The 27,102-nt window shown below is 40.5% G+C and overlaps 4 protein-coding genes, 1 non-coding gene and 1 pseudogene across 6 annotated transcripts in view; 3 read left to right on the forward strand and 3 right to left on the reverse strand.

Moving 5' to 3' along the window:
• Positions 1 to 27,102, reverse strand: part of LOC101295621 — an 880,650-nt pseudogene that overhangs the window by 390,456 nt on the left and 463,092 nt on the right. Inside the window, exons 85-90 of the transcript XR_184594.1 lie at positions 25,439 to 25,698; positions 25,047 to 25,134; positions 24,338 to 24,622; positions 20,774 to 22,695; positions 20,573 to 20,676; positions 16,472 to 17,853 (exon numbers count right to left, since the gene is read on the reverse strand). The product of XR_184594.1 is annotated as an uncharacterized LOC101295621 (transcript). The remainder of the gene's footprint in view (positions 1 to 16,471; positions 17,854 to 20,572; positions 20,677 to 20,773; positions 22,696 to 24,337; positions 24,623 to 25,046; positions 25,135 to 25,438; positions 25,699 to 27,102) is intronic.
• LOC101303117 lies at positions 2,556 to 6,350 on the reverse strand. Its single transcript, XM_004297497.1, has 12 exons — positions 6,147 to 6,350; positions 5,952 to 6,067; positions 5,810 to 5,839; positions 5,559 to 5,695; positions 4,934 to 5,110; positions 4,742 to 4,805; positions 4,542 to 4,649; positions 4,290 to 4,443; positions 4,108 to 4,197; positions 3,806 to 3,861; positions 3,283 to 3,340; positions 2,556 to 3,140 (listed from the first exon to the last, which is right to left on the reverse strand). Exons 1-12 carry the CDS (start codon positions 6,226 to 6,228, stop codon positions 2,785 to 2,787), a joined length of 1,428 nt encoding a protein of 475 aa, XP_004297545.1. The 5' UTR covers positions 6,229 to 6,350; the 3' UTR covers positions 2,556 to 2,784.
• Positions 8,700 to 12,317, forward strand: LOC101304567 (4-coumarate--CoA ligase-like 9-like). Its single transcript, XM_004297502.1, has 6 exons — positions 8,700 to 9,793; positions 10,710 to 10,899; positions 11,037 to 11,182; positions 11,291 to 11,358; positions 11,759 to 11,861; positions 11,969 to 12,317. Exons 1-6 carry the CDS (start codon positions 8,768 to 8,770, stop codon positions 12,092 to 12,094), a joined length of 1,659 nt encoding a protein of 552 aa, XP_004297550.1. The 5' UTR covers positions 8,700 to 8,767; the 3' UTR covers positions 12,095 to 12,317.
• On the forward strand, positions 12,949 to 16,380 carry LOC101312434. The gene is made up of 4 exons (XM_004297528.1): positions 12,949 to 13,596; positions 13,986 to 14,417; positions 14,510 to 14,816; positions 14,903 to 16,380. Exons 1-4 carry the CDS (start codon positions 13,096 to 13,098, stop codon positions 15,043 to 15,045), a joined length of 1,383 nt encoding a protein of 460 aa, XP_004297576.1. The 5' UTR covers positions 12,949 to 13,095; the 3' UTR covers positions 15,046 to 16,380.
• On the reverse strand, positions 17,977 to 18,875 carry LOC101296767. The gene is made up of 2 exons (XR_184539.1): positions 18,774 to 18,875; positions 17,977 to 18,425 (listed from the first exon to the last, which is right to left on the reverse strand). It is a non-coding gene; the product is annotated as an uncharacterized LOC101296767 (transcript).
• LOC101303992 (malate synthase, glyoxysomal-like) lies at positions 23,475 to 26,317 on the forward strand. The gene is made up of 4 exons (XM_004297500.1): positions 23,475 to 23,888; positions 24,313 to 24,641; positions 24,753 to 25,083; positions 25,426 to 26,317. The coding sequence occupies exons 1-4, from the start codon at positions 23,502 to 23,504 to the stop codon at positions 26,080 to 26,082; spliced, it is 1,704 nt and encodes a 567-aa protein (XP_004297548.1). The 5' UTR covers positions 23,475 to 23,501; the 3' UTR covers positions 26,083 to 26,317.

Genomic DNA, 27,102 nt, shown 5'->3' on the forward strand with positions numbered 1-27,102 from the left:
GGTTTTGGTATGCTTAAAGTTGGCTGAACATTAGTAGTGTAGAACTTTTTTACTTGTTATCTTCTGTTAGCCGTCATTGTGGTAATCTAATTTAGCTACTTAAGTTGCAAGTTTTGTGTGTTTCCTTTTTGAAACATTGGAGTGGTTATGTTCAGTTGTTAGAAGTTTAATTGTGTTGGAAATGTCTTGTTGAATTGTGAAACCAAATGTGGTTGTTGAATTGTGTTGGAAATGTCTTGTTTGTGTTCCACAGGTCTAAAGGGCACCAGCCCCACCCAAGGAATCAAAACCTATCAAGGACCAGGTCATAAAGTCTATAAAGAGATGGAAGAAAATGAAGTTGGCAATGGAGGGTAGTTCTGCTGGAAATGGTAATGCATCAGTCGGCCTCAACATAACCTCCTACCCAAAGTAGCTAAAATCATGGAGCAAGGGGTGCTAAAGAAAGAGAATGTGCTGACTTTTAAATTAGAGAAACATAATGTGTACTTCATCATGTTTTGGAATCAATTTTTTACAAACAATGTGGTTCCTTGAGTTTTTGGAAACTAATAAAGCTTGAATTCTAAAGCATAGTATGTTTCTCATGTTGAACTGATGTTGGTTTTAATGGTTTTAATTTAGTGATATTGACAGCTCTTTTTGGTTCTATGTTTGAATTTTTATGTTACATTTTCAGCTATTGCATAGTATTTATTGTCAGCAGATAAACACAACAGCAGTGCCTAAACTTTACTGAACTGATCAATGTGATACCTAAACTTTATTGAACTGATCAATGTGATACCCAGGATGAAAACCCAAGATTCAATTTTAAAGATTTTGGAGGGAAAACAGTTCTGAAGAATTAGAAGGTTATTTTTGTCATTGCTCCTTTTTTTTGGTGGGCCTCATGCCGGCCACATCAGCAAACTAACGGCACAGTTACAGAAATTGGCCTCAGGCCTTTCCTTGGTAGCGAAATAGAAGTTTGGGTACCACATTGATAGTTTTTAAAGTATGGGTACCAGTTTGACCGTGCCACAAAAGGTGGGGTACCGGCTGTGCATTTTCCTTTTTTTTCTTGTCTGGGAGCACTCTCAACGCTACTACTCACTGGAAGCTTCTTGTTCGGGGTATGATTTTTCAGCTATGGATGCATTTACCGGTTGTTTTCCGGTTATCACCTTGTATCGTCTATATGAATCAATTGCTGTGGACAATTTGTCGCTGTCGTGAATACTACCTGCAATTAATTGGGTGGTAATTAATTAAGTAGAGTGCTTAAATAATCTTAGATTTATAGTTGATCGACATATATGTGAAGATTAAGACTAAACTAATTAACCTGGAAGAATATCTACACGATGATCCCATGTACTTGGCCCTCTTCCAAATTCTCTGGCTGCCCCTTCAATCTATGTACAGTATTTTATGAGAGAACTTCATATTGCTACTATAAACCCTAGTTAATTAGCATATAAGTGTATAACGTACCTGTGCAGCAGAGGAACCAACTCCAAAAGCGAAATCAGGTGGAAAATCAATCTGAAAATGTATCCGCCTACTGTCAAATCCGCCTCAACTGGAACTATGCCGTCCCAAGTAGCCTGAACAGGCCAGCCAGCTATCGAAACCATCGCAAAGAGCGCAACGAGAGCATAGGTTGATGAAGCCATGGATGTCCTCGATCGATATACCCAGTATGTGTAAGGATATATCGAGCAGTAGTCCTTAGAACACAGCTTTGATTAAAGCCGTGATGAAACAAAAGGGTTAGAACCGCGCGCCTTTTATAATAGTGCATACATATAGAAACTAATTAGCCAGCATGTTGAAGCACACTATAAGGGTGGAAATGGAATTGGATATATAGCTTCTAGCCTTCTAGCTTCAAGCCTTCTACGTAGTATGTACACATTGAGAACATATACGAGTCTACATTAGTGTACTTTAAGTTCTGCTTGTTTCATTTACAATCTAAGCTTAAGCAAATAAAATCGAGTTATCTACAGAGTTTCAATTTTATATTAATTAAGACATATAAACTTATGTAACTTCAAATAATGCATATAAATCAAATCAATTGTCTTCGTGATTTTTACATTAATGATTCAATGTTTTAGGTATGACTCCATTTTATTTTTTTGCTTGAGGAGAAGGTATGAGTATGACTTCCTCTTTTCCAATATATAGTTGCAGAATCATACGAATTTTAATATATACTATCTTCATATTTTAAATCAACGCACCACAATGGTCAGAATTTAAGGGCTGACTGATTTGGCTGCTGAAAGTTGGACTCCCATGGGTGCAACCCTTTGTTTGGAAACTAGACTCCCACAGTCCCACACTACTGGATATACGACAGTCTCTCACTGAGCAGATGAAACTTGTACTATAATCTGTTCTGTTATGTAGCTTTGGTTTCTTTTCGAAAATATTTGTTTTAGTGGTGGCTTTAAGCAATCAAATAGCCAGGATGTCTAATGAATTTCTTTGAGCTTACAATATAAGATGGTTCTAATGAATCATAGGAAGTTTATCCCCACCTCCAGCACCCGGGATAGGAATGACTGAAAACTGGCACTGATCAAGATACAGATACTAACAGAACATCTTTATGACTACAAACAGTAGTGATATGGTAATCTGTATCAAAACTTAGCTGCATTAGCAGGTTCAACACCAATCTGCTTAAATAACAAATCTGATTCACTTGATACAAAAGGCCAATGTACAACATTGCTAACACAGGCCCTCTTCCCTGTTTGTAATTAAAATGAGTACACAATCTCATCTCGATCATATTTCTTCGTCAAGATTTTCCCGTTTTAATCTTTTGCTGCTTTTCTTGGATTTTAATTTCTTGGCTCCATTTTCTTCAGAAGCTTCCTCATTTCCACTCTCTGCTTTTGCTTCCCTCTTGCTCCTTTTCTTTTCTTTAGATTTATTCTTTTTCACAGGTAGTGTTTCACCATCCTCTTCATAAGAAGTCCCAGCTTCCTCGTTTCCACTCTCTGCTTTTGCTTCCTTTTTGCTCCTTTTCTTTTCTTTAGATTTTTTCTTTTTCACAGGTAGTGTCTCACCGTCCTCTTCTGAAGGAGTCCCAGGTGCAATATGCTCTTCCTCATCCACTGCAGGAAGGGTAACTTTGGTTTCTACAAAATAAAAAGGGAAATTAGCAGCATGTTTAGGGAAAACTGTAGATGATATATTAACTAGTAGGCCTAATCTACTAATAAATTACTTGTCTAGGGATGCACAAACAAAGGCATGACCAGATGAGAACAACAAACCAACCTTCATTGGCAAAATTTGAATCGATCAGTACTTTTGTCAGATGCTGCTTCAGGAAAACCTGCACCATTGAACAACAACAATTAACCTTAAACAATTCCAAAAGCGGCAGTGCACATCAATCATTACTCACCTGACCACATTTCAAAATCAGTTACAACTTGAGCTATGAATATACTATATAGATAATTATATATCACAATGTTTGTATGCAGGAGAGTATGAAGTTTTGAGCCACATAGCTATATACACGAAGTCCTAAGGGTGCCCAAACAGCCAGTTCATGTCTAAGAATTCTTGAGCTTTAAGTTAGGTCTAGCCACTTTATTATAAAATTTTATACCTTCAACAATATATACAAATTGAAGTCTACCAATGAAAATCTCAGACTCACAATTACAGATTCACAGACATGATTCCATTATAAGAATTATGAAATAGTAAAATCCAACTGGAGCAGACATTGTCAAGAGTTAGGATTATTCAACATATAGCAACATAAAAACAATAAAAGCCAAACACATACCGCAGAGAGTAGTTCCCGCGTCTTTACATTCCAAACGCGTAGATAACTATCCAATCCTAGAAGAAATAAAGAACCTAACATCAGTGAAACATGTAGTAATTTTGTTTATGAGATGGAATGCATAAACTGCAGTAATAAATTTTTATCGCCATTCTTAGTACTCGCCGAATTTGAGATCTAGCTGCATTTCTTTGAGACGAGATAACATTTCTAATGTGTGCTTACACAGGTGATGCATGTTAAGCCAACTAAGGAGAGTAAAAGGATTAGTTCTGAAATAGACAATAGAGCCGTGAACTCACCACATGATGCTATGACTGGATATTCTGGGTGCCTGGCTATGGATCTTATACTACCAGAGCATTTTCCCAAAAAGCATCCTAGCAATTTCCCTGTGAGACAACAATGCATTGACATTAAGAAACAAGCAATACAAACTGTAAGAAATGATCGAGTATAAAATAATGAAAACCTGAATGCGTACCTGTACGCAAATCTACAGAAGCAAGATCACCAGATCCATTCCCTATATAGATTGTATAGCCATCCAAATCTTCTGCTACAGCTTTAATAGGGGTCTCCCGGAAATTAACTGATATGACAGGTCTCCGCTGAGCCGAAATGTCATACAGACGAACCTGAAGTATTAGACCATACGTATTAACAAAAGGCGTCAACAAAATCCTCCAACAGTACTAGTGGGGATCATCATCTTTTGGAGAACAAATTGTCATACCTCATGGCTGTTGGTGCCCGCCACAAATTTGCGGTGATCATCTTTACTCAAATACGTGGCAGATGTTAACCAAGTTGGGGTAAATATACCAAGGCTGTTTTTTGGAGGCTGCACAGTGTAAAAACCAATGTATGTCATACTGATTGCTAAAGAATACATAAATTGCATGAGACGTAATGGGGAAAGATATAACTACTCACAGATTTTGCAGTCCAAATCTTGGCACAATTTTCAAGATCCCATACATTCATTTCAACGCGCTTCCTGAATTTGAAAATAAAAGGTCATCACATCTCAGGACTCTGGCAATAAGCTAGTGACCATATGTTTGTTTAATCAAGCTGAAATAGATTCCAAAGCTTCAGTAGTAAGTTAAACAACAGGAGACTCACCCTCCGAACAAAGAATAGCTTTCAGTTCCGTCTACTTTAGAACATAAGATATCACCACCAGTACATACATTCCATGTTCTTGAAGATCCAGAGGTGACATCTGCAGCTGATTTAGTCACTTCATAAGATCTTATGCTTGCATTTCCTTTCGTTGTACATGTGAGCAAAGTGCAAGACCTAGTAGGAAAAAGATAATAGTTAAAATATTTTAGTAACCATACTCACTGAGATAACTTCTCAAAGGGTTTAAGCTTAAGATAACTTGGTTACATGAAATACATCTACCTTCAGATGCATACAAACAATTAAACTTAAACTGAACATCAAGATGATATATGTGCGATGTATGACATGTTTGGTATGCAAGCCACAGAATCGCAACAGAGTACATTCTACAAAATGAAGATAGCTACACCACACGTATATGCTGAACAACAGCGGTGAGGTACATGGGATACCTAAAATTTGATCACTCCAACCACACCTTGACCAATGTGACAAGCGATGATCAGGCCTAACTTTCATCGCAATATGTAGAAAATAAACTTCTAAGCTGAACGATTGTACGACAGTGTTTCATATCTATAAAAAGAAACTCGATGAGAGCAGTGGAGGCATATATTACCTAGAATCTAGTTCCAAATTTTGTTTTGCAAATAAATGCAACCCAGAAACAGCATCCTCTCCGGGCTGAGCACCACTCTCACTGACATTGGAGACCGAAAAATTGAGATCACCATTGAGAGGATTAAGAACCTCAATCTGTAACACACACAGTATATCATCAGCCTATAATTCAGTCCGTAGCAAGCAAACACATACCAAAGACAAAAACTTGCTTCTTTATAATCCAAAAGAAGATGAAGAACTACTCACCGAGCCATTCTTCCTCGCAACCGCTAGCAACTGCAACATTGGACAAAAAGTGTCACACATTTTCAAAATCTAGAATTCGAGTAAAAACACAAACTAGTAGTACCCAATTGGAAACCTAATCACACAGAAATCGAACACGTACCGGGTCGAACTTCCGGTCAACCATAGAAGCGGCGAGCACGCATTTCGAGGCATCCGGGTCACCCCACCTCTCAACCATCTTGGGCACTCCTCCTTGCTTACTCCGAGCTTCAGTAACTATAAAACACACAAAAGAAATCATCTTTCAGATTTTGAATAGCAAAGGCAGATCGAATTAAGAACTAACCGGGCGTACCTTTAATGAGACCAAGCTCGTCGAAGGTCAAGGCCCGAAGAGGAGGGCAACCTGGGCACTCAAGTGTGGTGGTGCGAGGCATGGTGACGACTCTGTTTTGGCTCGGACGCGGTGAACTAAGGAAGCTAAAAAGTAAAAACCCCAGAGATATGAAGGAGCAGAGAAGCCCTTAAACCCTAGTGTTTAGAAGTTGTGAGCTACAAGAAAATAAGAAAATGTAATTTGTGCACCTTTGTTTTCTAAGAATTCTATTTGTGCCCTGTGTTTTGGAAATAAAATTTATCACTCTGGGCTAAATTAGATGTTTTGTGCAAAGTGGTTGGGCTTAGTCCTGCTCCGGCCCACTTATTTACTTTTTCATCGGAGGAAATTGAAAGATTGTTTTGTGTTAAGGGTTACATATTTTTGTTGTATATTAAAAATTGTTTTGATGTTTATGCTTCTCATTCAACAAAATGCAACCAACCACGTGAATTTGTTTGCCTGAAAAATATACAAAATCGAAATTTCATTGTACAACGGTAATAAGCATTTTTATTACTTATGACAATTTACTATTGACTTTTGAAACCTATTCTGATTAATGATTAAGACTTTATTAACTACCCAACACGGAGAAGCATGAAGCATAAGCAGTTATTAAGACATTTTGCATTGTCAATAACCTCTAACATGGCGACAACTTCATGTATTTCTAGCCTCTCGCCAGGTTATGCATCCCAACATCATTTTATGACTTTGTTCAAGGAGCTTGGACAGTTTTGAGGTATTTGTGGTCTTAAATTCTAAATCAAGTAAAATCATCTTGTATGTTTAAATTTTCTCCAAAATCTCAATATAAATCTTATTGTTTCACACGATAACTCAAATAAACCCACATCGTGATTTTTCATTACCCAACACTCACAATAAAACCAAATACGAAAACAATCGCTTCTAAAAACCCAAATCACTTCAAACACATGCATCCTTCCTCTCAAGAAATTCATGTATCACACATTATCACCAAAATATAATGCAAGATCGCAATTCAAAAAACAAAAAAAACACTGTGATTCAATGGCGTAGCCAGCTAGGGGGCAAGGGGTTCAATTGAACCCTCTCAAATTTTCAAAAAGAGTAATTAGCCTCCATTTGTATTAGATATCAGTGGAAATAAAACATAAATTGACCCTTCTTCTCTAATAAATTTTTAATTAGTCTTAAATATTCTTCAACAATAATGGAATGAAATAAAAATTTATACTATTCAGATACTTAATCCAATTAATACAAATCGTGTTAAGGGTTTTTTACCTTACTAAATGGAAACAACACATTAATGTTTACCATACATCAACATGCATTATCTCTTAAACAAAAGAAACGACATCTTATTTTTTCCAATATTTATCGTGTATGAAATTCTAATCCAAAGTTTATTAGAGATGATAATGATAGAACAAAATATTGTTGAAATTAAGTTTGCGTCATTCTTTTAAGTAAAATTGTGTTGTTGTTAAAGAGTGACTGAAAATAAATTAATTTTTTAATTAATCAAATTTGACCCTTCTGGGTAAGATATCTGGCTACGCCACTGCTGTGATTGATCTTATTTTCTACTACTGTACTCTACAGTACTAATTCCAGCACGTGGCCTATCAAAAAAAAAATTCCCGCAGCATGTGTAACTACTAAACTAGAGAAATTCTTAGGTGCAACAGTCGCACCACGTCATCGGTGCGACTACCCATTCATAAACCAACACCTGTTTTTTTTTTACCAGCTCAAGTCAGCTCAAAAGAAAAACAAAGAAACGATTTCGGTTTCCTACCTTCTCCGTCAAACAACACCACAAACCTGCATGCTCCGCCGCCAAGCACCACAAGCCCCGCCGTTCCAAGCCTGATACAACTGTCATCTAGCCTTGCATAAACCCGCCGCTGCCGCCGAGCCCTTCAAAACTCCCGTAGCCGGCTTGTCGCTGATCCAAACCTCCCAACGCAGCGGCGTTGGTCCAGATGGCCTTCTTTCCAACCCGAAGCTCCGGCTGTCTCTCCGTCACCATCTAGATCCCCAATTTTCGACAACCTTAGGATTAGGGATTTCAATTTGCTTAAGCTATATCAATGTATATGTACAGACGAGGGCGTCGCAGAGGGGAGACGGTGGGATTAGGTGGTGGTGGAGACGCAGAGGATCGGCGGAGCTTGAGGGTGGGATTGAGGTGGAGGATGGGAGGAGAGCCTGGGTTTGGTTGGTCGGAGATGCACTTCCGATTTCTTCTTCTTCTTCTTTTTCAGCAAGTCCACCTCAGAAAAAAGACAGGTGTTGGTTTGTGAATGGGTGGTCGCACCGATGACGTGGTGCGACTGTCGCTCCTAAGAATTTCTCACTACTGTAATAACAAATACCCGGATCCCTTCACCTTCACCTTCACCAAAACGCAACAGCAACCGTCTTCACTCCACTCCACAGTCCCAACCCCACCACAGAAGCCAATCAAACTACGTCGCTCCATTATTACTATTCAAATATGTCCCTTTGTCTTCTTCTCCTCCTCTCATAAATACCAACAAAAACCAACCATATGACTCCTGCTACTACTCCCAGCTCCACCATTCCCTCCTTCTTCTTCAACAATGCCTGAACAAGTTAATCCCACCCCTCCGGTCGACCCGAAATCCGGCTACTGCCCCGAAACCAAAACCTACCACTCCCTCCGCCCCCCGGTCCCACTCCCGCCACTCTCCCAGCCCCTCTCTCTCGCCCACTACACCCTCTCCCTCCTCCACTCCTCCTCCACCGACCCCACCACCCCCGTCCTCATCGACGCCTCCACCGCCCGCCACCTGTCCTACTCCGAATTCCTCTCCCACTTCCACTCCCTCACCTCCTCCCTCTCCTCCCTCCTCTCCAAGTCCCAAGTCGCCTACATCCTCTCCCCTCCTTCTCTCCACATCCCCGTCCTCTACTTCTCTCTCCTCGCCTTGGGCGCCGTCGTCTCCCCCGCCAACCCAATCGGGTCGGACTCCGAGATCGCTTACCAAGTCAAACTCACCCGACCCGCAATCGTCTTCGCCACGTCAGCCACCGCCAGAAAGCTCCCGGAAGGCGTCAGAACCATCCTCCTCGACTCCCCGGAGTTTCTCTCCATGCTCGAAAGCCCGAGAAGCTTAACCCGGAAACCCGACCCGGTTGAGGTTTTCCAGACCGACCCGGCCGTGATTTTATACTCGTCCGGGACGACGGGGCGGGTCAAGGGAGTGATTCTGACTCACCGGAATTTTATTGCTCTGATCGCTGGGATGCATGCGGTGAGGATTGAACCCGACCCGAATGAGCCGGTGGTCCAGGCGGTGTCGATGTTCACGCTGCCGCTGTTTCACGTGTTCGGGTTCTTCATGTTGGTCCGGGCTGTTTCGATGGGCGAGACGCTGGTTTTGATGGAGAGGTTTGATTTCGAAGGGATGTTGAAGGCGGTGGAGAGGTTTAAGGTGACGTACATGCCGGTGTCGCCGCCGCTGATTGTGGCGTTGGCTAAGTCGGAGCTGGCGGAGAAGTATGACCTCAGCTCGCTTAGGCTTCTCGGCTGCGGCGGAGCTCCGCTGGGGAAAGAAACGGCTGAGAGATTCGTGAAGAGATTTCCCAATGTGGAAATTGTGCAGGTTAGAAATGAGTTCCAAAGATCTCAACTTTTTCATGATCGTGATCAGTTAAAGTTTATGACTTTTTTGTTTGTTAAGGAATTAGTACATCACAATATACTTTATCTATAAAAAAAAGTACAAAACAGAATAGATAGACATTGTGCTTGCTTTCTAAAGTGTTTGAATTTTCGTTGTTTGAATAGCTAAGGTTTCGACTTTTCAATTTTATATGAAGCATTGAGACTGCTTATCTATTACAAAATTTTAATAGAATACTGGTAGGACTGGAGTTTTTACTTTAAGTATTAGATCAGCTGAAGCTGGACATTAGGACTTTTCATTATTTTAGGATAACTTTTGGGTTTTGATTCCTTTTAGACATTAGACAATTTGGGCTTCTTTTGTGGTACAAAGTATGTTTATTGGATCCTGGTGTCTGATCAGCTGAAGTTAGCCGTCTTAGTTGTTAAGAATGTCAAATACATGTGTGATGATTTTTCATTTTCAAATGCAGCAGAGTCAATGACCAATTCAGACCATGTGGTATGAAACATGTAGAGTAGAATAAGAATAGTATCATAAAACTTCTTGAGGTTCTGTTTAAGGTATTTGGTTAGTCGAATCAGAGACTAATATTTAAGACCTTAATTACACTCTTGAATAAGCATCGAGTAATGAGGCAATCCCCAATTAAGACACTGGGGGCTACTTCTGTGGTATGCAACATCACAATAGATCAGCAATGACTTCCATATATTCATGTAATCCTAGACTCCCTGGTTTTTATATATGTTTTGTGATGACTTCTTGCCCGTTTTAGGTCTCTAGTCTTGGTAGGGACATGGGGACTTGAAATTGATAAGTTTAGGCATGACCAGTTGTGACATGACAACTCTATCTAATTGTCAAATGCTTGAAAAACTTTGCTGTTTAGGGATATGGTTTGACTGAATCTGGAGGAGGGGCTACAAGGATGGCAGACCCTGAAGAGGCAAAGCAGTATGCTTCTGTAGGCCGCTTGGCTGAAAATCTGGAAGCCAAGATTGTTGATCCCGACACTGGAGAGGCCTTGCCCCCTGGCCAAAGGGGAGAGCTGTGGTTGCGAGGTCCTACAATAATGAAAGGTACAAATCGTTGCCTTTTGTTAGTGTCACCAAGACTGCATTTTGCTATCTAATTATTGTATAAAAGCCATCTCTGATTCTGATTCATGTCATTTCTGAATAGTTCGACCTTTCTAAAACAATTATGATGTCTGCAGGTTATGTAGGAGATGATAAGGCAACTGCTGAGACCTTGGATAAAGACGGGTGGTTAAAGACTGGCGATCTTTGTTATTTTGACAACGAGGGGTTCTTGTACATTGTAGATAGGTTAAAAGAATTGATAAAGTACAAGGCTTATCAGGTGATTGAAAGTTTCTCCTCCTTAATTGTTAGCTCCTTACAAACATGGTTGCAAATATCATTTTGTCATTCCATTCAAGTAATGTTGTATGTATGGTACATATTGCAGGTACCCCCAGCTGAGTTGGAACATATACTTAACTCGCATCCTGACATTGCTGATGCTGCTGTGATTCCGTATGTATCTAGAACTATGATGATAATAATATTTGCTTGTGGAGATTTGCTAGTGTCTTCTATGGTTTATAGCATTGGGCTAGCAATTGTGCACTAACATCTCTTGCTACCTCTGAGATGTCGTTTCTTAAAAGAGCTATTTATCTGTAGACAATAACCTAGTGCACAGAGAAAAACTTTTTTAAGTACTTATCAAATCCTTGAAAAACAAAGATGGAAATCATTTAGCAGGTATTTGCTGGTACTGATAGTAAGTCTTGCATTGCTACTAGCCTGGCAAAGCAACACTCTCTGAAAGAATTTACAAGATTCTGCATGTATTTTGATTGCTCCTGAACATGAAAACATCTCTTCTGCCAATTTCATGTCCTTATTTCTGCCAATTTGTCTTCTTATGCAGGTACCCTGATGAAGAAGCAGGGCAGATTCCCATGGCCTATGTTGTTAGAAAACCCGGAAGCAATATCACCGAGGCTATAGTAACGGATTTTGTTGCAAAACAGGTATGCTCCTGAACATGAAAACATCTCTTCTTGATATTCTGTTCAATTATTAGTAGCAAATTTATCTCTTGCCTGTTCATGCTCAATTTGGTTTATTCTTGTTGCAGGTTGCACCATACAAGAAGATTCGGCATGTATCATTCATCAACTCTATTCCGAAATCTCCAGCTGGAAAGATTTTGAGAAGGGAGCTAGTTACTCTTGCACTATCTAGTGGCTCATCCAAATTATGATGCTACTATTCAAACAAAGGAAGTGAGCTCACTGAGCATTTCATTCAATTTGGCAGATTAACCTGTTCATATTCTTTAGCGTGTAAATCACAGTTGGTGAGTTTCTGATCAAAGTTCCACCAAGTAAGCCTACTGTAAAATCCTCTTTCTTTAAATATTATTGTGTATCCGAACATCTTTTGTATGAGAGTTTGAAGTTCATAATGAAAGACCCTTTTGTAGCTCTTCTTTTCTTTTCTTTGCTTGCAAATGCAGTTAAAGACTTGATACGAAAACACCCCAGACCGTTAGGTTGGTGATTCTTCTGTCACTCCAACTAGTCAACCAGCCTCTGAAAAAAATTATATTTAACCACTGAAAAGAAAACGAGGAATAAAATTTGTAAAATGTTTCCCAAGGGTAAGATGTTGCTCTTTTTGTGGAAATTAGGCCACATTTTCTTTATTTGATCCTCAAATACCAAATTTTTGACTGTCAGGTTTGCTGTCAATTTGTTATCTCAGTGTGGATGATGCTTTTTGTTTTGTTTTGTTTTTTTTTTGAAAGGTGGATGATGCATTTAGAAGTAGCTAGATTGTCAGTTTCCAATTGGTTTTTTTTTTTTTTTTTTTTTTGGTATACTTGTTCGAATTGGCTAGAGAAAGTGAGAAACAGACCCTTTCGTTGTGCTGTTGAAGCTCCTAGAGTCCTGGAGATTTCATTGGTGTCTTATAATGTAATCTACAAAACCATGTCCGAAGTTTTTTTAAAATAGAAATAAATAAAGATCCAGTTTCCGATCTCCATTAAAGTGGTCTATGAATTTTTGGTCTGCTTTAGCATCTTTGACAATCAACATCATTGTTTCCCTATCAGGCATTTCTGGGTTTGCCTTGTGTATTAGTACACCGTGACTGGCAGTTGCAAAAGGCAATATGAACATTGCATAATAACTTACATCTGAATCAAAGAACAAACCAACTTGGGGATTCGGTTTCTTTTCTTATCTTCCTCATAGATCAATGCCATTTAAACACACTCATACAATCATCTCAATAACCAGAGGCTCTTTGTTGTTCAATATCCTTCATCTCATGGCAATCCCAGAATCACAAGAAACCATAATCCCACTGATAGACTCATCAGAAACACAACCAAACACAGAACCAGATGATGATACCCATCTTGATCACACTCTCTCCCGCTTTGAAAACTTCCTCAGGCTCTTTGGTTTCTGCCAGTATTCCTTTTGGAGCTTCAGCCTCTCATGGCTTGCATTCCTTCTTGTGGGTGTTGCGCTACCTATGATACTTATTGAGATATTTCAATGTGCCAACTGTGAAAAGTATCAGATCAAAAGCTTTGAGCTTGAGATTCTCGTTTGCGAGTCTCTAGTGGCTGCAGTTTCTTTGCTTTGTATTTCTCACAACCTCCGCAAGTATGGAGTAAGAAAGTTCTTGTTTGTGGATAGGTATCATGGCCATATGACTCAGTTCCATGATGAATATATACGAAAGATCAATGTAAGTCTTCCAGTACCTATATCTGCCTTATTGCTTTGTAGTTACATTTCTGAAGATTTTGTTGCTATATCTACATAAATATAATTGCATCATCGCATTGTTAGTCATAGGTGTTAATATAAAATTCAAATTCTCTCTTGAAAGGAGGTGGTTTGGAAAGAGTTGTCTGCTGAGTTGCATAGAATTTTAGTTGAAAACAGAACCTAAAAGTAAAACCAACAGTCTCACATACATACAGATACACTAGATTGACTGTCAGTTTCTTCTTTGATTTAAAACATGCACTTTGGCTGAAGATTTAGCTCTCGACGAATTCAATAACTCATGCATGTGTCATGTATTTTTACTGTGGTTGTTTCCACTATGAGATTGAATCCATACTTCTTCAGGGTTTCTTTCACTTGCTGTTAGTGTGGCTACTGCCTTGCTTCCTTCTCAAGACTGCTCGTGAAATCACTCGAGTTGCTTCTGTTCCCCAAGATTCACGGTGGAAATCTGTTGCTGTTTTACTTGCTTTCCTTGTGTCGTGGATGTATTCCAATGTCATATTCCTATCAGGCAGTTGTTTGTTCAATTTGGTATGCAATTTGCAAGTCATACACTTTGATAACTATGGGAAGCTCTTAGAAATGGATATAGATGTTTCTGCATACATTGAGGAACACATTCGTCTAACGCACTATCTATCCAAGATTAGCCACAGATTCCGAATCTATCTCCTTCTTCAACTTTTACTAGTCACAGCCAGCCAGTTTGTGGTTCTTCTGGAGACAACTGAGAACAGCAAACTCATCAATCTCACCAATGGAGGAGATTTTGTGGTAAGTCTAGAACAATGTTCTTCATACACAACATGCATAAGATAAAACACAAAACTTAAATACTTGTATCGCTTGGTTTCTAACTATGGCAGGTCTCCTCAATTGTTGAGCTTGTTGGGATAATCATATGCCTGCAAGCAGCTGCAAAGATTTCACGTAGAGCTCAAGGACTTGCATCAGTAACTAGCAGATGGCACGCTATGGTCACGTGTAGCTCCGGCGACCCTTCTCAAATGGGTGTTGATAATGATACAGAAAACTTGGAGACCTCATATCCAGCTGGTTCATTGCCCATAAACTACTCAGAGACTGATCTGGAGTCCATTGATTATGTGCCAGTGCCTACAAATACACAACTAGCTTCATACATGTCCATGTATCACAAAAGAGAAGCTTTTGGTATGTCCCAATGCAAACAGAGTTGCTAATCTTACATGTTGTGCAGTGATTTAGAGTCTAACAAGTAAATTTCTTTCTTGCTCCAGTTTCCTATATGCAGTCCAACCCCGGCGGTGTTACCATATACGGATGGAGGACTGATCGGGCACTAATCAATACAATCTTCTTCGTTGAGCTCTCCCTCGTTCTTTTTGTGCTTGGGAAGACAATAACCTTCACCACTAAATGACTTATGAACTCTGGTGTTATTCTGCTGAATTTTAGGGGCACAGGAGTAACATAGGCAATGCAGTCGGTAATATTCTCATAAGAATTAGTTGATTTTTTCATCAATTCAGTTGTATCAAACGGGAACACACATTTCTTATACGTTACTGTGCATCAACAGTACTTAACAAGGTATATTTCCCTGAATTTGATGAGTTTTACATAAAAGTCCAACCTAACGAGAAAACCATTCAATACTACTAACACAGCCCTTGGAAATGGGATTTTGATATATATTCGTTTCACAGATCTTCATAGAACATGCAAGGTATTCTCTGTACAAAATATTTTTTGTGGCATTTAAATATGCATCCTGGAAAATGAAATCCGAGTTATATGCTTGACAGGAAACTCTTGGTCCAATCTTGGTCCATATCTTTCAGGGAATCCATCCCCACAAGTAAAAATGGAAAACATGAATAGCTGCTCCTGTTGCTCTATGTTTCACGAACCTACTAAATGTTGCAAAACCTTTTATTTTTATTTTTCCTAACTACACCAAGGTACACAATAGCTGAAAAGTAGATCAGAACCCCCGGACTAGTAAAATATATTTGGAAGGCAACCTTACCGGCCGAGTAGCGAAGGCAGCAGAACTCTTAACTCACCAGAGGAAGGTCATTCCTAAATCATGAATGAACACTGGAGACAAATTGGTAGAAGTCAAAAACCAACAACACAAAGATGAACTGAAAATAAGAACAAAATCAAACCCAAAGGTATTAACCAAGATAGAACCCTGAAACACGCGATTACCATAGAATCCGAGTACCTATAGGAAATGACACGGCTTAAGAGCAATAACAGGGGGAAATGCACTGCATAGTGGGTGAACTTCAAACCAGTTAGTTCTAAAGTAAATTTGCCTCCCATCAAGAATGAGACTTGACAGGAATTTCCATTGAACTTACACTTTTAAAGTTGTATATGTGACACTTTAAAATTATGAACTGACAATTGCATGTCACGCCCTCATCGGTAATAAAACAACTTACATCCGCATAACCAAGTCTGAAATGCAGTATTGCATCCTCCACTGCTATTTAGGCCCAGAATCACTTGCAAACAAAGTATAAACAAAAATAAAGAGTAAACAAAGGGTTTAAAGAGAGATATGAGCATTAGAACAATGCATCCAATTATGTACTCCAAATTTAAGCAAAAGTATACAATGGTTGAAATATGGAATAGAATTTTGAGTGTTTACTGTTTTTCTCAACATTACTCCAGACCTTATAGGCAGTCCGTGAAACCTTGCAACTCCTTCTGTGTAGCTTCACGAGGATCAAGCTGGCTTCAATTGCTAATCCCTATAAGAAAATCAACGCTTTCCCCGACGAGCCCTTTCCAGATGCTCCCTCTCCTGACGCTGCCTGAGGATCATGTACCTGTCATGCACAGTAGGAGAAGGCTTGAAAGGTCTGGGTTCAGGATAGTCTTTGAACCAGTCATGGCTAAGAGCATCATCGACTGTTATCCGCTTCGCAGGGTCATATGTTAAAAGTTTTGTCAACAAATCCAACCCTGAAGCAGAGAGCATTGGGGATCCTGTGAAACATGTCCCAGAAAACTTCTTGCGCAAAAGATTCTCCCGTTGTTTCACCTGAATGGCTTTGAAGCCAGGTAATTTGGATACCCCAGGCCAATCTGTCTCAGTTGGTGTACCAAGAGTTCTGAAAATCTTATCAAGCTGATCAACTTCGGTTTTCCCCTGGAATAGGGCTTCCTTCGCCAAAAGTTCAGCCATAATACATCCAACTGACCACATGTCAATAGCTGTAGAGTACTGCTTTTGACCTAATAGAAGTTCAGGTGCCCTGTACCACAAAGTGACCACTAGGGAAGTATATGGCTTTAGGGGACTCCCGTACTGGCGTGACAACCCAAAGTCGCATATTTTCAATTCACCCTCCTTGTTTAAAAGGATATTTGAAGTTTTCAGATCTCTGTGAAGAACCCAGTTGTCATGAAGATACTTCACACCCTCCAACAGACTTTTCACCAAGTATTTAACTTCGCCTATACTAAATGGCTGTTTTGTCGCCTCCGTTAGAAGCTTGAGCTCATACTCCATGCACTCCATAACCATAAAAATATCATCACCGTTGTGAACAACTTCCTTCACACCCACAATGGAAGGGTGATCACAAGACAAAAGAATGTTTATTTCTCTCAATGATGTAATAGGGAAACCTTCATTGGACTTGTCCATCTTCACCTTCTTAATGGCTACAATTTCCCCAGTTTGTTTATCTCTTGCTCTGTAGACAACACCATAGGTGCCCTCACCGAGCATCCCATCTAGTTTAGTAAACTCTGCCACACTTCTGCATCCCTTAAGCATGTTAGTGCTTCTTCCTCTCGGAACCGGAGACTCTTCAATCTGAGGAAGAGCTTCATCATCATCTGAGTCAGGGTACAGCTGGTCACCTCTTGCATCCCCATCAACACCACCAATCTCTTCTCCACTGACAGAGTTGCTTTCTTCATCAGAGCAAGAAGTTCTGCTCCTAGGCCCAACTGAGTCATCTCTTCGGATTTCGCCACTTTCTGGAGTTGAGTTACAGCTATCATCCATTGGAGAATCAGTGTCAGATGCCCATCTTGACAATGGGATCCTCGTCCGGTCATTCTCATGCAGGTTACTCTGTGCCTCAGATTTGCATAGTGGAGTGTGCAACTCAGCCGGAGCTTCCGATTGAGAAATCTCCACCAACCCATCAGCAACAGAAGCTTCAGCTTCGGACACCTCCACTCCCTGAGACTGACTCTGTGAAGCAGGAGATATTGTAGCAATTACATTGTTTTGAGCAGGATGAGGAGAAGTAGGAGAAATTACTGGCCCAATTTTAACAACTCTATTCTTTGACGCTATCCTCACTTTCTTCTCTTCTCTGTCACCTGTAACAGGAGACTTCCTCTTCCCAGGGAGTAACTGAACCCCTTCAGGCTGAACATCCGAAGCAGGAATCTTTGAAACACCCCCGTCGGAGACAATATCGCGAACCTCAGAAGATGATCTCTTCCGAGATGATGACACAGGAACGGCCGAGCCTGGAACAGCTCCACACCTTGTCAATGCCCTCGCTTTCTTCTCTTCTTTATCCCATATAATGGGAGAAAACTTCCTCTTCTTCTCCGGAAGCAACTCAACCGCCCCTTCCCGATGCGGCTCTCTTCCATTCTCAACCGACCTTCTTGAATTGCGAACATCATCCCTACACCTCACACCAACATCACCGCCATGGCTCAGATCAACACCAGAGAACCCATTCCTATAATACTCAGATTCTCTTTTAGAGTATTTAGGAGAGTCCCTTCTTCTAAAAACTTCAACTCTGCCTGTCGCCATATGATTAACAACCACAGCTCTTCTTAGTTCAAAGATCAAGCTCAGCAATTACAAAACAAATCAACAAATCCCCAATTTACCCCAAACAGTTTCCAACCCCCAATTTCAAAACTATCCAAACCCTAAAATCAAAAATTCAATTTTTTTTGGGTTTCTTTTCTAGATCAATCACCAGAGCATACAGATAATACAGAGAAAAACAATCCGATCAGAAAATCAAAGGCAGATCTCGGAACACGAATCGGGAAACATAGAAATAGAAATTGCAGGGTTTGAGAAGCCAAGAAAGACCTAGACCTCGGAGCCGTGAGAAATTCACAGGTATCGGAAGGTCTTACCGGAATCGAGATCGCCGGCGAGAAGCGGTCAAGATCGGATACGAACGCCTTGGAAAGGTTTCGTCTTGGCTTTGAGATCGAGATAAGAGAGAGAAGGCGGTTTTCAATTCTGGTTGCTTTAGGGTTGGGCGGCGGAGTATAAAAATATCAATGGTGGTCGGTTTGGAAGTTGCGTGGTGCGTGTTGCACTCTTTTGACGCGGTTTGGGCCTATATCTTATCGTGGACAACAGATTTGGGCCGCTTGGGCCTATTTGGAGCCCAATCAACAGTTTGTCTCGATATAGAAGATTGTACGGTATTAGCTCCATTGTGACAGCAGTGACAACAATCGTCAAAGAAATAAAACCATCACAACGGGGAACTCTCCGGCCCTTCCTCTGTGTTTATATGTCTAGAGACTAGAGAGAGTACAATTCTATTTCAAGGGTTCTCTCCAAACAAAACAAAACAAAAAAATAAATAATCATATAGGCTTGATTGTTTTCAACTTATGTAGATACATGGCATGACCTATTCTTGTTTTGTTGTAGAGAGTGTGTTTTTGAATCAGTATCACATACGGGAATATCGGTTAATCAAAATTTTGTATAATAGGTGTTATTGTTGAGCTTGAATGCATTCATTGGCATAAGAGTATTGAAGTGGAGAGAGGGTTCTAGTGTAAGGGAGACATTGATGGTATCCTCTCATTGTCGAAACTCAACACAACGTTGTTCTCGAATAGCCATGTAGTTTGATAGTGTAAGATCAGTTTGTTTGACAGGCACCAAGTTTGCTTGGAGGAAGGTGAGAATTCAATCATACAACTAATGAGTGATGACTGATGAAATATGAAACTGGTACGTTATCATTTGGCAAATAAGAATCAGTAGACATAAGTACTGATGAGCTCAAACACTGACTTAGTAGCTCATCTTCAAAATTTCAAAACAAGAATAGAATTCTGGAGTTTTTAGTATTTGATGAACTCGGTCAGGTCCTATCCGGTCCAAATCTGCAATGGACTCACTCCCCACATACAAAACTGAAGAATAGCTGCTGCATTAGCTATGAAGATTCCTTGCCTGTCATGCAGATTTAACTTGGGACAAAAACAAGCTAAGAGTGCCATACATTAAGAATTCTTTATCTGTTATCAGATTTCAGTGAGATACTGTGAAACAAAATAGCTCTCATAAATCTGAGGGGAAGAGAAGATTAACCAAATTCGATACTTAATCCAAATTTCAATACCAAACATCAAACTTGGACCAAAGACAGAAATGGTCTAGCTGCTGGAAAGCGAAAACTATCTGTGATCAGTGATCACCAAAACAAGGTCATTGTCTAGTTAAGAATGACACTACAGCTGGTTGATCGATAGAATTCAAAAGTAAACTTCACATTGGGTGAATTCAAAACCAGTGAAACCAAACAGAAACTTTTTGGTGATTCAATACATTGGTTCCAAGTCGCTAACAATATGTGTGCCTCCCATCTAGAATAGGACCTAATGAAATATAACATTTTCTAGCTGAGTGTATGAAGTATTAACAATGTGTGAAACAGACTGAGAATCATAAATTGGACATCAATGCAAGAATTAACAATTACATGCTATGTATTAACTTACCATCACGATCTTTCGTGGCCCAAATCTGAAATGACAGTATTGCATTCTCCCTTCTCGGGTTTTTCAGGACCCGAATCACTTGCAGAAAAAAGTATAACATGAACAACACAAACAAACAGAACGAACGTATAAAATAAGGAATGCAAACAATGGAATCAAAATGTACTCCAAAATGGACATTATACACTGGCTGACACAGTACTACTCTCCGCAACTTCATATACAGATCGAGCAACATAACCTTGCGACTCATCTTCGTTAATCTGTACCTTCCAGGAGACCCTGCAGTCTATTACCTTCACAAATGCCTATAGAATAAGTTAGCAAAACTTATAACCAAATCAAAATCCAAAACTAAGGCCTTAACTCCCTTCTCCGACGTTCACTTTCCTCTTGCTGCTTCAGTCGACGTTCACTTTCCTCTTGCTGCTTCCGTCGACGATCCCTTTCTCGTTTCTGCTCGAGGATGTAGCTGTCATGAACACTAGGAGAAGGTTTAAAAACTCTAGGTTCAGGGTATTCCTTAAACCAGTCATGGCTAAGAGCATCATCCGCTGTTATCCGCTTCTCAGGATCATATGTTAAAAGTTTTGTCAGTAAATCCAACCCTGAAGCAGTAAGCATTGGGGATCCTGTGAAACTTGTCCCACAAAACTTCTTGCGCAAAGTGTTCTCCCCCTTTTTAATCTTAATAGTTTTAAACACTGGCAATTTGGATACTCCAGGCCAATCTCTCTCGTTTGGTGCACCAAGAGTTTCAAAAATCGCGCCGAGCAGAGGAATTTCTTCTGGCGTTTTCGGATTGAATAATGGTTCCTTGGTCAAAAGTTCAGCCATTATACATCCAACTGACCACATATCGATTGCTGTAGAGTACTGCTTTTGGCCTAATAGAAGTTCAGGTGCCCTATACAACAAAGTGACTACCAATGTAGTATAAGGCTTCAAGGGACTCCCATACTGGCGCGCCATCCCAAGGTCACATATTTTCAATTCACCCTCCTTATTCAAAAGGATGTTTGAGGTTTTCAGATCTCTGTGAAGAATCCAATTGTCATGAAGATGCTTTACACCCTCCAACAGCCTTTTCATCAGGTATTTAATTTCGCCTATACTGAACCGCTGCTCCATTGATTCCATTAGAAACTTGAGCTCATAGTCCATATACTCCATAACCATATGTATATCATCAAGTTTTTCCTCATCAACTTCCCTATGCTCTTCCATAACAACTTCCTTCACACCCACAATTGAAGGATGATTACAAGACAGCAAAATGTTTATTTCTCTCAATGCTGTAATAGGGAAACCTTCATTGCACTTGTCCATCTTCACCTCCTTAATGGCTACAATTTCCCCAGTTTGTTTATCTCTGGCTTTGTACACAACACCATAAGTACCTTCACCTAGCTTCTCTCGATCAGTATATGCCTCTATACTTCTGCAGCCCTGTAGCATGGTTGTAATTCTTCCCCTGGGTGCTGCTGGCTCTTCTATCAGTGGAAGAACGACGTCGTCTGAATCAGGATACGACTGATCAACCCCTGCATTGCCAACATCTCCATTGATCTCTTCTCCACCGTCTCTACTGACAGAGCTGGAAGTTCTGCTCCTTTCACGAACTGAGGCTTCTCTTCCGATTTCGCAACTTTCAGGAGTCGAGCTGCAGCTATCATTGCTTGGATAGTCAGTGTCAGATGACCATCTTGACAATGGGATTCTGGTCTCCTGCAAGTCTTTGTCATCCAGATTATTTTGTTCCTCGGAATGCCGCCGAGTATGCAAAACAGCAGGGAATTCCAGTTTAGAATTCTCCACCAATCTATCTTCAAAACCCTCCACTTCGTGAGACTGAGTCTCAGAAGTAGGAGACTTTGAAACAACACTAGGTGGAGGAGGGATGACCGGAACAACTGTATTCTTTGATGATATCCTCACTCTCTTTTCTTCCCTGTCACTCGTAACCGGAGACTTCCTCTTCTTCTCAGGAGGCAATTGAACATTATCGACACCATTAACATCACAAGATGATGATCTTGGCGATCTCTTTACAGGAGATGACCGAGAAACAACCGAGACTGGAACAGCTCCATTGTTCGATGATACTCTCACCTTCTTCTCTTCTCTGTCCCATATAACAGGAGAAAACTTCCTCTTCTCCTTCTCGGGAGTTTTTCTGGTCTCAAGCAACGATTCTGAGGCCTTTGATTGACCTCTCCATCTTCGCGAATCGCGCACTTCATGATCATCCCCAAATTTGACAGCATCATGCCGGCCATGGCTCAGCTTAACACCAGAGAAACCATTCCTATAATACCCAAAATTTCTCTTGGAGTATTTAGGAGAATCCCTTCTTCTCAAAACATCAACTTGCCCTGCTGCCATATTATTAACAACAGTTCCTCTTAGTCAGCGATTAAACTCAAAATACAATACACAACACCAACCTAGCTCCAATATCAAAGCTATCTATAACAATTCAATCTTTTTTTAATCCAATCAATCAAAAGCAGAAAAAGAAGAACCCTAGAACTCGATTTATCAGGGAGCCGTGAGAGAGTCACAGGTATCGGAAGGCCTTACCGGAATGAATATATGGGATCGCCGATGAGAAAATCTCAGGATCGTTACGAACACCTTGGTCGCTTTCGTGCGTTGTGATGGTTTTGGCTTGGTGGGTGAGTATTTATAGGTTTTGGTGTCTGTTTGGAATTTACGTGTGTATGTACTATTCTTATCCTTCCAGGAATATGGTTTATCTCTTTGGGCCTAAATGCGGCCCAATTCGATCAGGTTTTTCTGTTCCTACCCAAAAACGGAGTAGGGTTTTTCTTGATGACATCGATCTTCTATATCCAAAAATAGTCTCGACCCCCTAGGCAGGCACAAATTTCAAAGCCACCACCCCTTATCTCCTCTGCCATGATTAGATACTTGCATCACATTCCTCATCACCTTACGCACATAACGCCATGCACCGTCTCCATTCTACCCCATGACGATAGCACTCTTCGCATCTATCCAGTACTTCTATATATCCGACTATACCATTCTTCATTTCCACTAGCTATTCCATAACAAACATAGCAGTTTTGTTAGTAGGGAAAGGAAAACATGATGGGAGTTGGCTCTTACGGGTACGCTGCACCGGCCGGTGCAGGAGGGGGATACGACGCCCCCGAAGGAGTTGAGATTCGGGGACGGTATGACCAAGAGTATGCGAAGATTCTGAGCAAGGAGGCTTTGCAGTTCGTGGCGGAGTTGCAGAGGGAGTTCAGGAACAGGATCAAGTATGCATTGGAGTGTAGGAAGGAAGCTAAGAGGAGGTACAATGAGGGCGGTGTGCCAGGGTTTGATCCCGCCACGAAGTTCGTAAGGGAAGGGGATTGGGTTTGTGCACCGGTCCCGAAAGCGGTGGCTGATCGGAGAGTGGAGATTACAGGACCTGTGGAGAGGAAGATGGTCATCAATGCTCTCAATTCTGGAGCAAAAGTTTTCATGGTGAGCATAACGCTGTTTGTTTGTGATCGGTTTAACTTTAATTTGGTATCTCTATAGGTGTCACACTCGTACCTTGCATGCTAGCATATATAGTGAAATTTCCATAATATTTTGGATACTTCCTGGTCATGTGTGATGATATATATTGTGTGCTTATGCATGTTATAATCTGTTAGTACATTTTAAACTCGAAATATATTGTGTGACTCTTCAAACTCTACTTGAAATCTCTGAAAGAGTGAGTTGATACTTTTAGTGAATATCTTCAAGTTCATACCGTACTTACCAACTAGACTATGTCCGGTACATATAAAACAAACCTAGCTAGAGAAGTGAATATACTAAAGCATGAACTGAAGTCACATATAATCATAGATCGACTGAAGTTAGTACTAGATGAAGGGACGTCTTTTTTCTTGGGTAGGCTGATTTTGAAGATGCGCTTTCACCAAGCTGGGAGAACCTTATAAGGGGTCAAGTGAACCTGAAAGATGCTGTGGATGGGAGCATAACTTTCCATGATAAGGCGAGGAACAGAGTCTACAAGCTCAATGATTGCAACATAGCCAAGCTTTTTGTGCGTCCAAGAGGTTGGCACTTGCCTGAGGCTCATATTTTCATTGATGGTGAGCCTGCAACTGGTTGCCTTGTGGACTTTGGTCTCTACTTCTACCACAACTATGCAGCTTTCAGTCGAACCCAAGGTGAAGGGTCTGGACCTTTCTTCTACCTCCCTAAAATGGAGCATTCAAGGTAAGAAATATTCATTTACCTATTACTTGTTTGATCACGTACGCTTTAATTAAAGTTCTATCAGTTGATAACGGAAGAGTCACACAACTAGATGCACGATTTTGGCTGCAGGGAAGCGAAGATATGGAATTGTGTGTTCGAGAAGGCCGAGAAGATGGTAGGGATAGAGAGAGGAAGCATCAGAGCCACTGTTCTGATCGAAACTCTTCCGGCTGTGTTTCAAATGGATGAAATCCTCTATGAGCTTAGGGATCACTCTGTTGGTTTGAACTGTGGAAGATGGGATTACATTTTTAGCTATGTCAAGACCTTCCAGGCTCACCCCGACCGCCTATTGCCTGATCGGGTTCTGGTTGGCATGAATCAACATTTCATGAGGAGTTACTCTGATCTACTCATCAGGACCTGCCATAGGCGCGGCGTCCACGCCATGGGAGGCATGGTATGTGATTATTGAATTCCATTATTTGTGTATGCCTAGGTGTAAGCATTTCTGTCACACATGTATAACATCATTATAAAGTGGTCACACTCAGGCCCTGTGCATTTCATACCAGTCATGATGGCTTACGATTCCGTTGTCCCGAGCTGATAGAATGATATGGAATCTACAAAGTAATGTTATTAGCAGAACCATATACAAGCTTCGTGCATCTGTCGTAGTTGACTAGTCGTACACACATATGGGACTAGCTAGTTCATGCTTAGCGAAATAAAGATGTGTTGTTTGATTGAATATAACTCGAATATTAATGAATGAAGCTTATTTTGTATTGATGAGCAGGCAGCTCAGATACCAATTAGAGATGATCCAGTAGCAAATGAAGCAGCATTGGATTTGGTGAGGAAGGACAAGCTAAGAGAAGTGAAAGCAGGACATGATGGAACCTGGGCAGCACATCCAGGACTAATCCCAGCCTGCATGGAGATCTTCACAAACAACATGGGCCACACCCCTAACCAAATCCAAACCATGAGGCGAGAAGATGCATCCGCCATAACTGAAGAAGACCTCTTGCAGAGGCCCAGAGGGGTCCGAACCCTGGAGGGTCTGCGGCTGAACACCCGAGTAGGAATCCAATACCTGGCAGCATGGCTAACAGGAGCTGGTTCGGTACCTCTTTACAATCTCATGGAAGATGCTGCAACAGCTGAGATCAGCAGGGTCCAGAACTGGCAGTGGATCAAGTATGGAGTGGAGTTGGATGGAGATGGACTTGGAGTGAGGGTGGGGAAGGAGCTGTTTGGGAGGGTGGTGGAAGAAGAAATGGAGAGGATTGAGAGAGAGATTGGGAAGGACAAGTTTAAGAAGGGAATGTACAAAGAGGCTTGCAAGATGTTCACAAGGCAATGCACAGCGCAAACTCTAGACGACTTTCTGACTCTCGATGCCTATAATCATATCGTCTTGCACCACCCCAGGGCATCATCCAGGCTCTAGATGCACCTCATCACCATCATCATCATCATCATCGTCTAGTTTTGCCTCTAGTTGTTGTCATCAAATCAATAATGTACTCTCTCTTCAAAAACTGGATAGACTTCCGGTTATTAGGTAATGGAGGATGATCATATGTTCTATATGGACACCTTTTGAATTCCTGCTTTTATGTGACGTCGTTGAATATATATAGCATATGATCAATGATATTTTCCTATTTGTCAATGTTTTACTCATATCATTATTGTTTCTTCAGTATCTGGTAAATAAAAACGAACTGCTTAATGGTTCTAACTTGAGAAGATTCTGAGTTGCGAATCCTCATCTCTTACAAGGAACTACGGATACGCTTCCAAAGCTTTATGATCGATTACATGAAATAAATTTCTGGATGCTTTCGTCCTCATGGTTAAGCATAGGAAGTTAATATCAAGTGTATGCATATATGGGGAAGAGAGGTAACAAGCATATTACATGCATGAGCTGTAAGCCTGTAATTCTCTTCATCTTGTTCCGGTCCTTATGTCTGATTATACTGAGGCTGAGAAATAGCTAGTTTGTAGCTTCGAAACAATGGAGCTATACTGTATGCACCTATTTTGGAAGCTTGTCAGGGCTTTACTTTTCTATCAATTTGTTCTTTTGTTGTTTTTGTTACATCTCTTAATTAGTTCTTTAACAATTAGCTCTTTTCATTATGATCAATTCTGTAAAGTGCTCAGAAATAGTAAATCTATTCTGTTCCCTTTTGCTTAAAATTATGGAAATTTTCAAGTATAATAATTCATTTTTGTAAGCTTAATGGAAGAACAAACGAAACCTAAATAAGCTGTAAGAATCAAGACCCAACTCTTAAGAAAGAAAAGAGCCAAGAAATTTTGTTTTATGGTTTTACTCTTCCACTTACTCTCTGATTATCGATTTTGAAATTTAATTTTCATGGTATCATACTAACCAGAATTACTGATTCTCTCTATAAATAAAAGTTTATTATCTTTCCTGTATTTTCCAACCGATTTT

This window comes from Fragaria vesca, linkage group LG4 (assembly GCF_000184155.1).
Source record: "Fragaria vesca subsp. vesca linkage group LG4, FraVesHawaii_1.0, whole genome shotgun sequence".
NCBI classification, from domain to species: Eukaryota; Viridiplantae; Streptophyta; class Magnoliopsida; order Rosales; family Rosaceae; genus Fragaria; species Fragaria vesca.

Excerpts from the sequence above, each read along its gene's own strand:
- LOC101304567 (XM_004297502.1), top strand. The coding sequence starts at position 8,768 with ATGCCTGAACAAGTTAATCCCACCCCTCCGGTCGACCCGAAATCCGGC. Across the intron at positions 11,183-11,290 it reads TAAAGTACAAGGCTTATCAG|GTACCCCCAGCTGAGTTGGA; the intron begins GTGATTGAAAGT and ends TACATATTGCAG. Across the intron at positions 11,359-11,758 it reads GCTGATGCTGCTGTGATTCC|GTACCCTGATGAAGAAGCAG; the intron begins GTATGTATCTAG and ends CTTCTTATGCAG.
- LOC101303117 (XM_004297497.1), bottom strand. The coding sequence starts at position 6,228 with ATGCCTCGCACCACCACACTTGAGTGCCCAGGTTGCCCTCCTCTTCGG. Across the intron at positions 5,696-5,809 it reads TTGCGAGGAAGAATGGCTCG|ATTGAGGTTCTTAATCCTCT; the intron begins GTGAGTAGTTCT and ends TGTGTGTTACAG. Across the intron at positions 4,650-4,741 it reads AGATTTGGACTGCAAAATCT|CCTCCAAAAAACAGCCTTGG; the intron begins GTGAGTAGTTAT and ends TACACTGTGCAG.
- LOC101312434 (XM_004297528.1), top strand. The coding sequence starts at position 13,096 with ATGCCATTTAAACACACTCATACAATCATCTCAATAACCAGAGGCTCT. Across the intron at positions 13,597-13,985 it reads AATATATACGAAAGATCAAT|GGTTTCTTTCACTTGCTGTT; the intron begins GTAAGTCTTCCA and ends ATACTTCTTCAG. Across the intron at positions 14,817-14,902 it reads TCACAAAAGAGAAGCTTTTG|TTTCCTATATGCAGTCCAAC; the intron begins GTATGTCCCAAT and ends TTCTTGCTCCAG.
- LOC101303992 (XM_004297500.1), top strand. The coding sequence starts at position 23,502 with ATGATGGGAGTTGGCTCTTACGGGTACGCTGCACCGGCCGGTGCAGGA. Across the intron at positions 24,642-24,752 it reads CCTAAAATGGAGCATTCAAG|GGAAGCGAAGATATGGAATT; the intron begins GTAAGAAATATT and ends TTTTGGCTGCAG. Across the intron at positions 25,084-25,425 it reads TCCACGCCATGGGAGGCATG|GCAGCTCAGATACCAATTAG; the intron begins GTATGTGATTAT and ends ATTGATGAGCAG.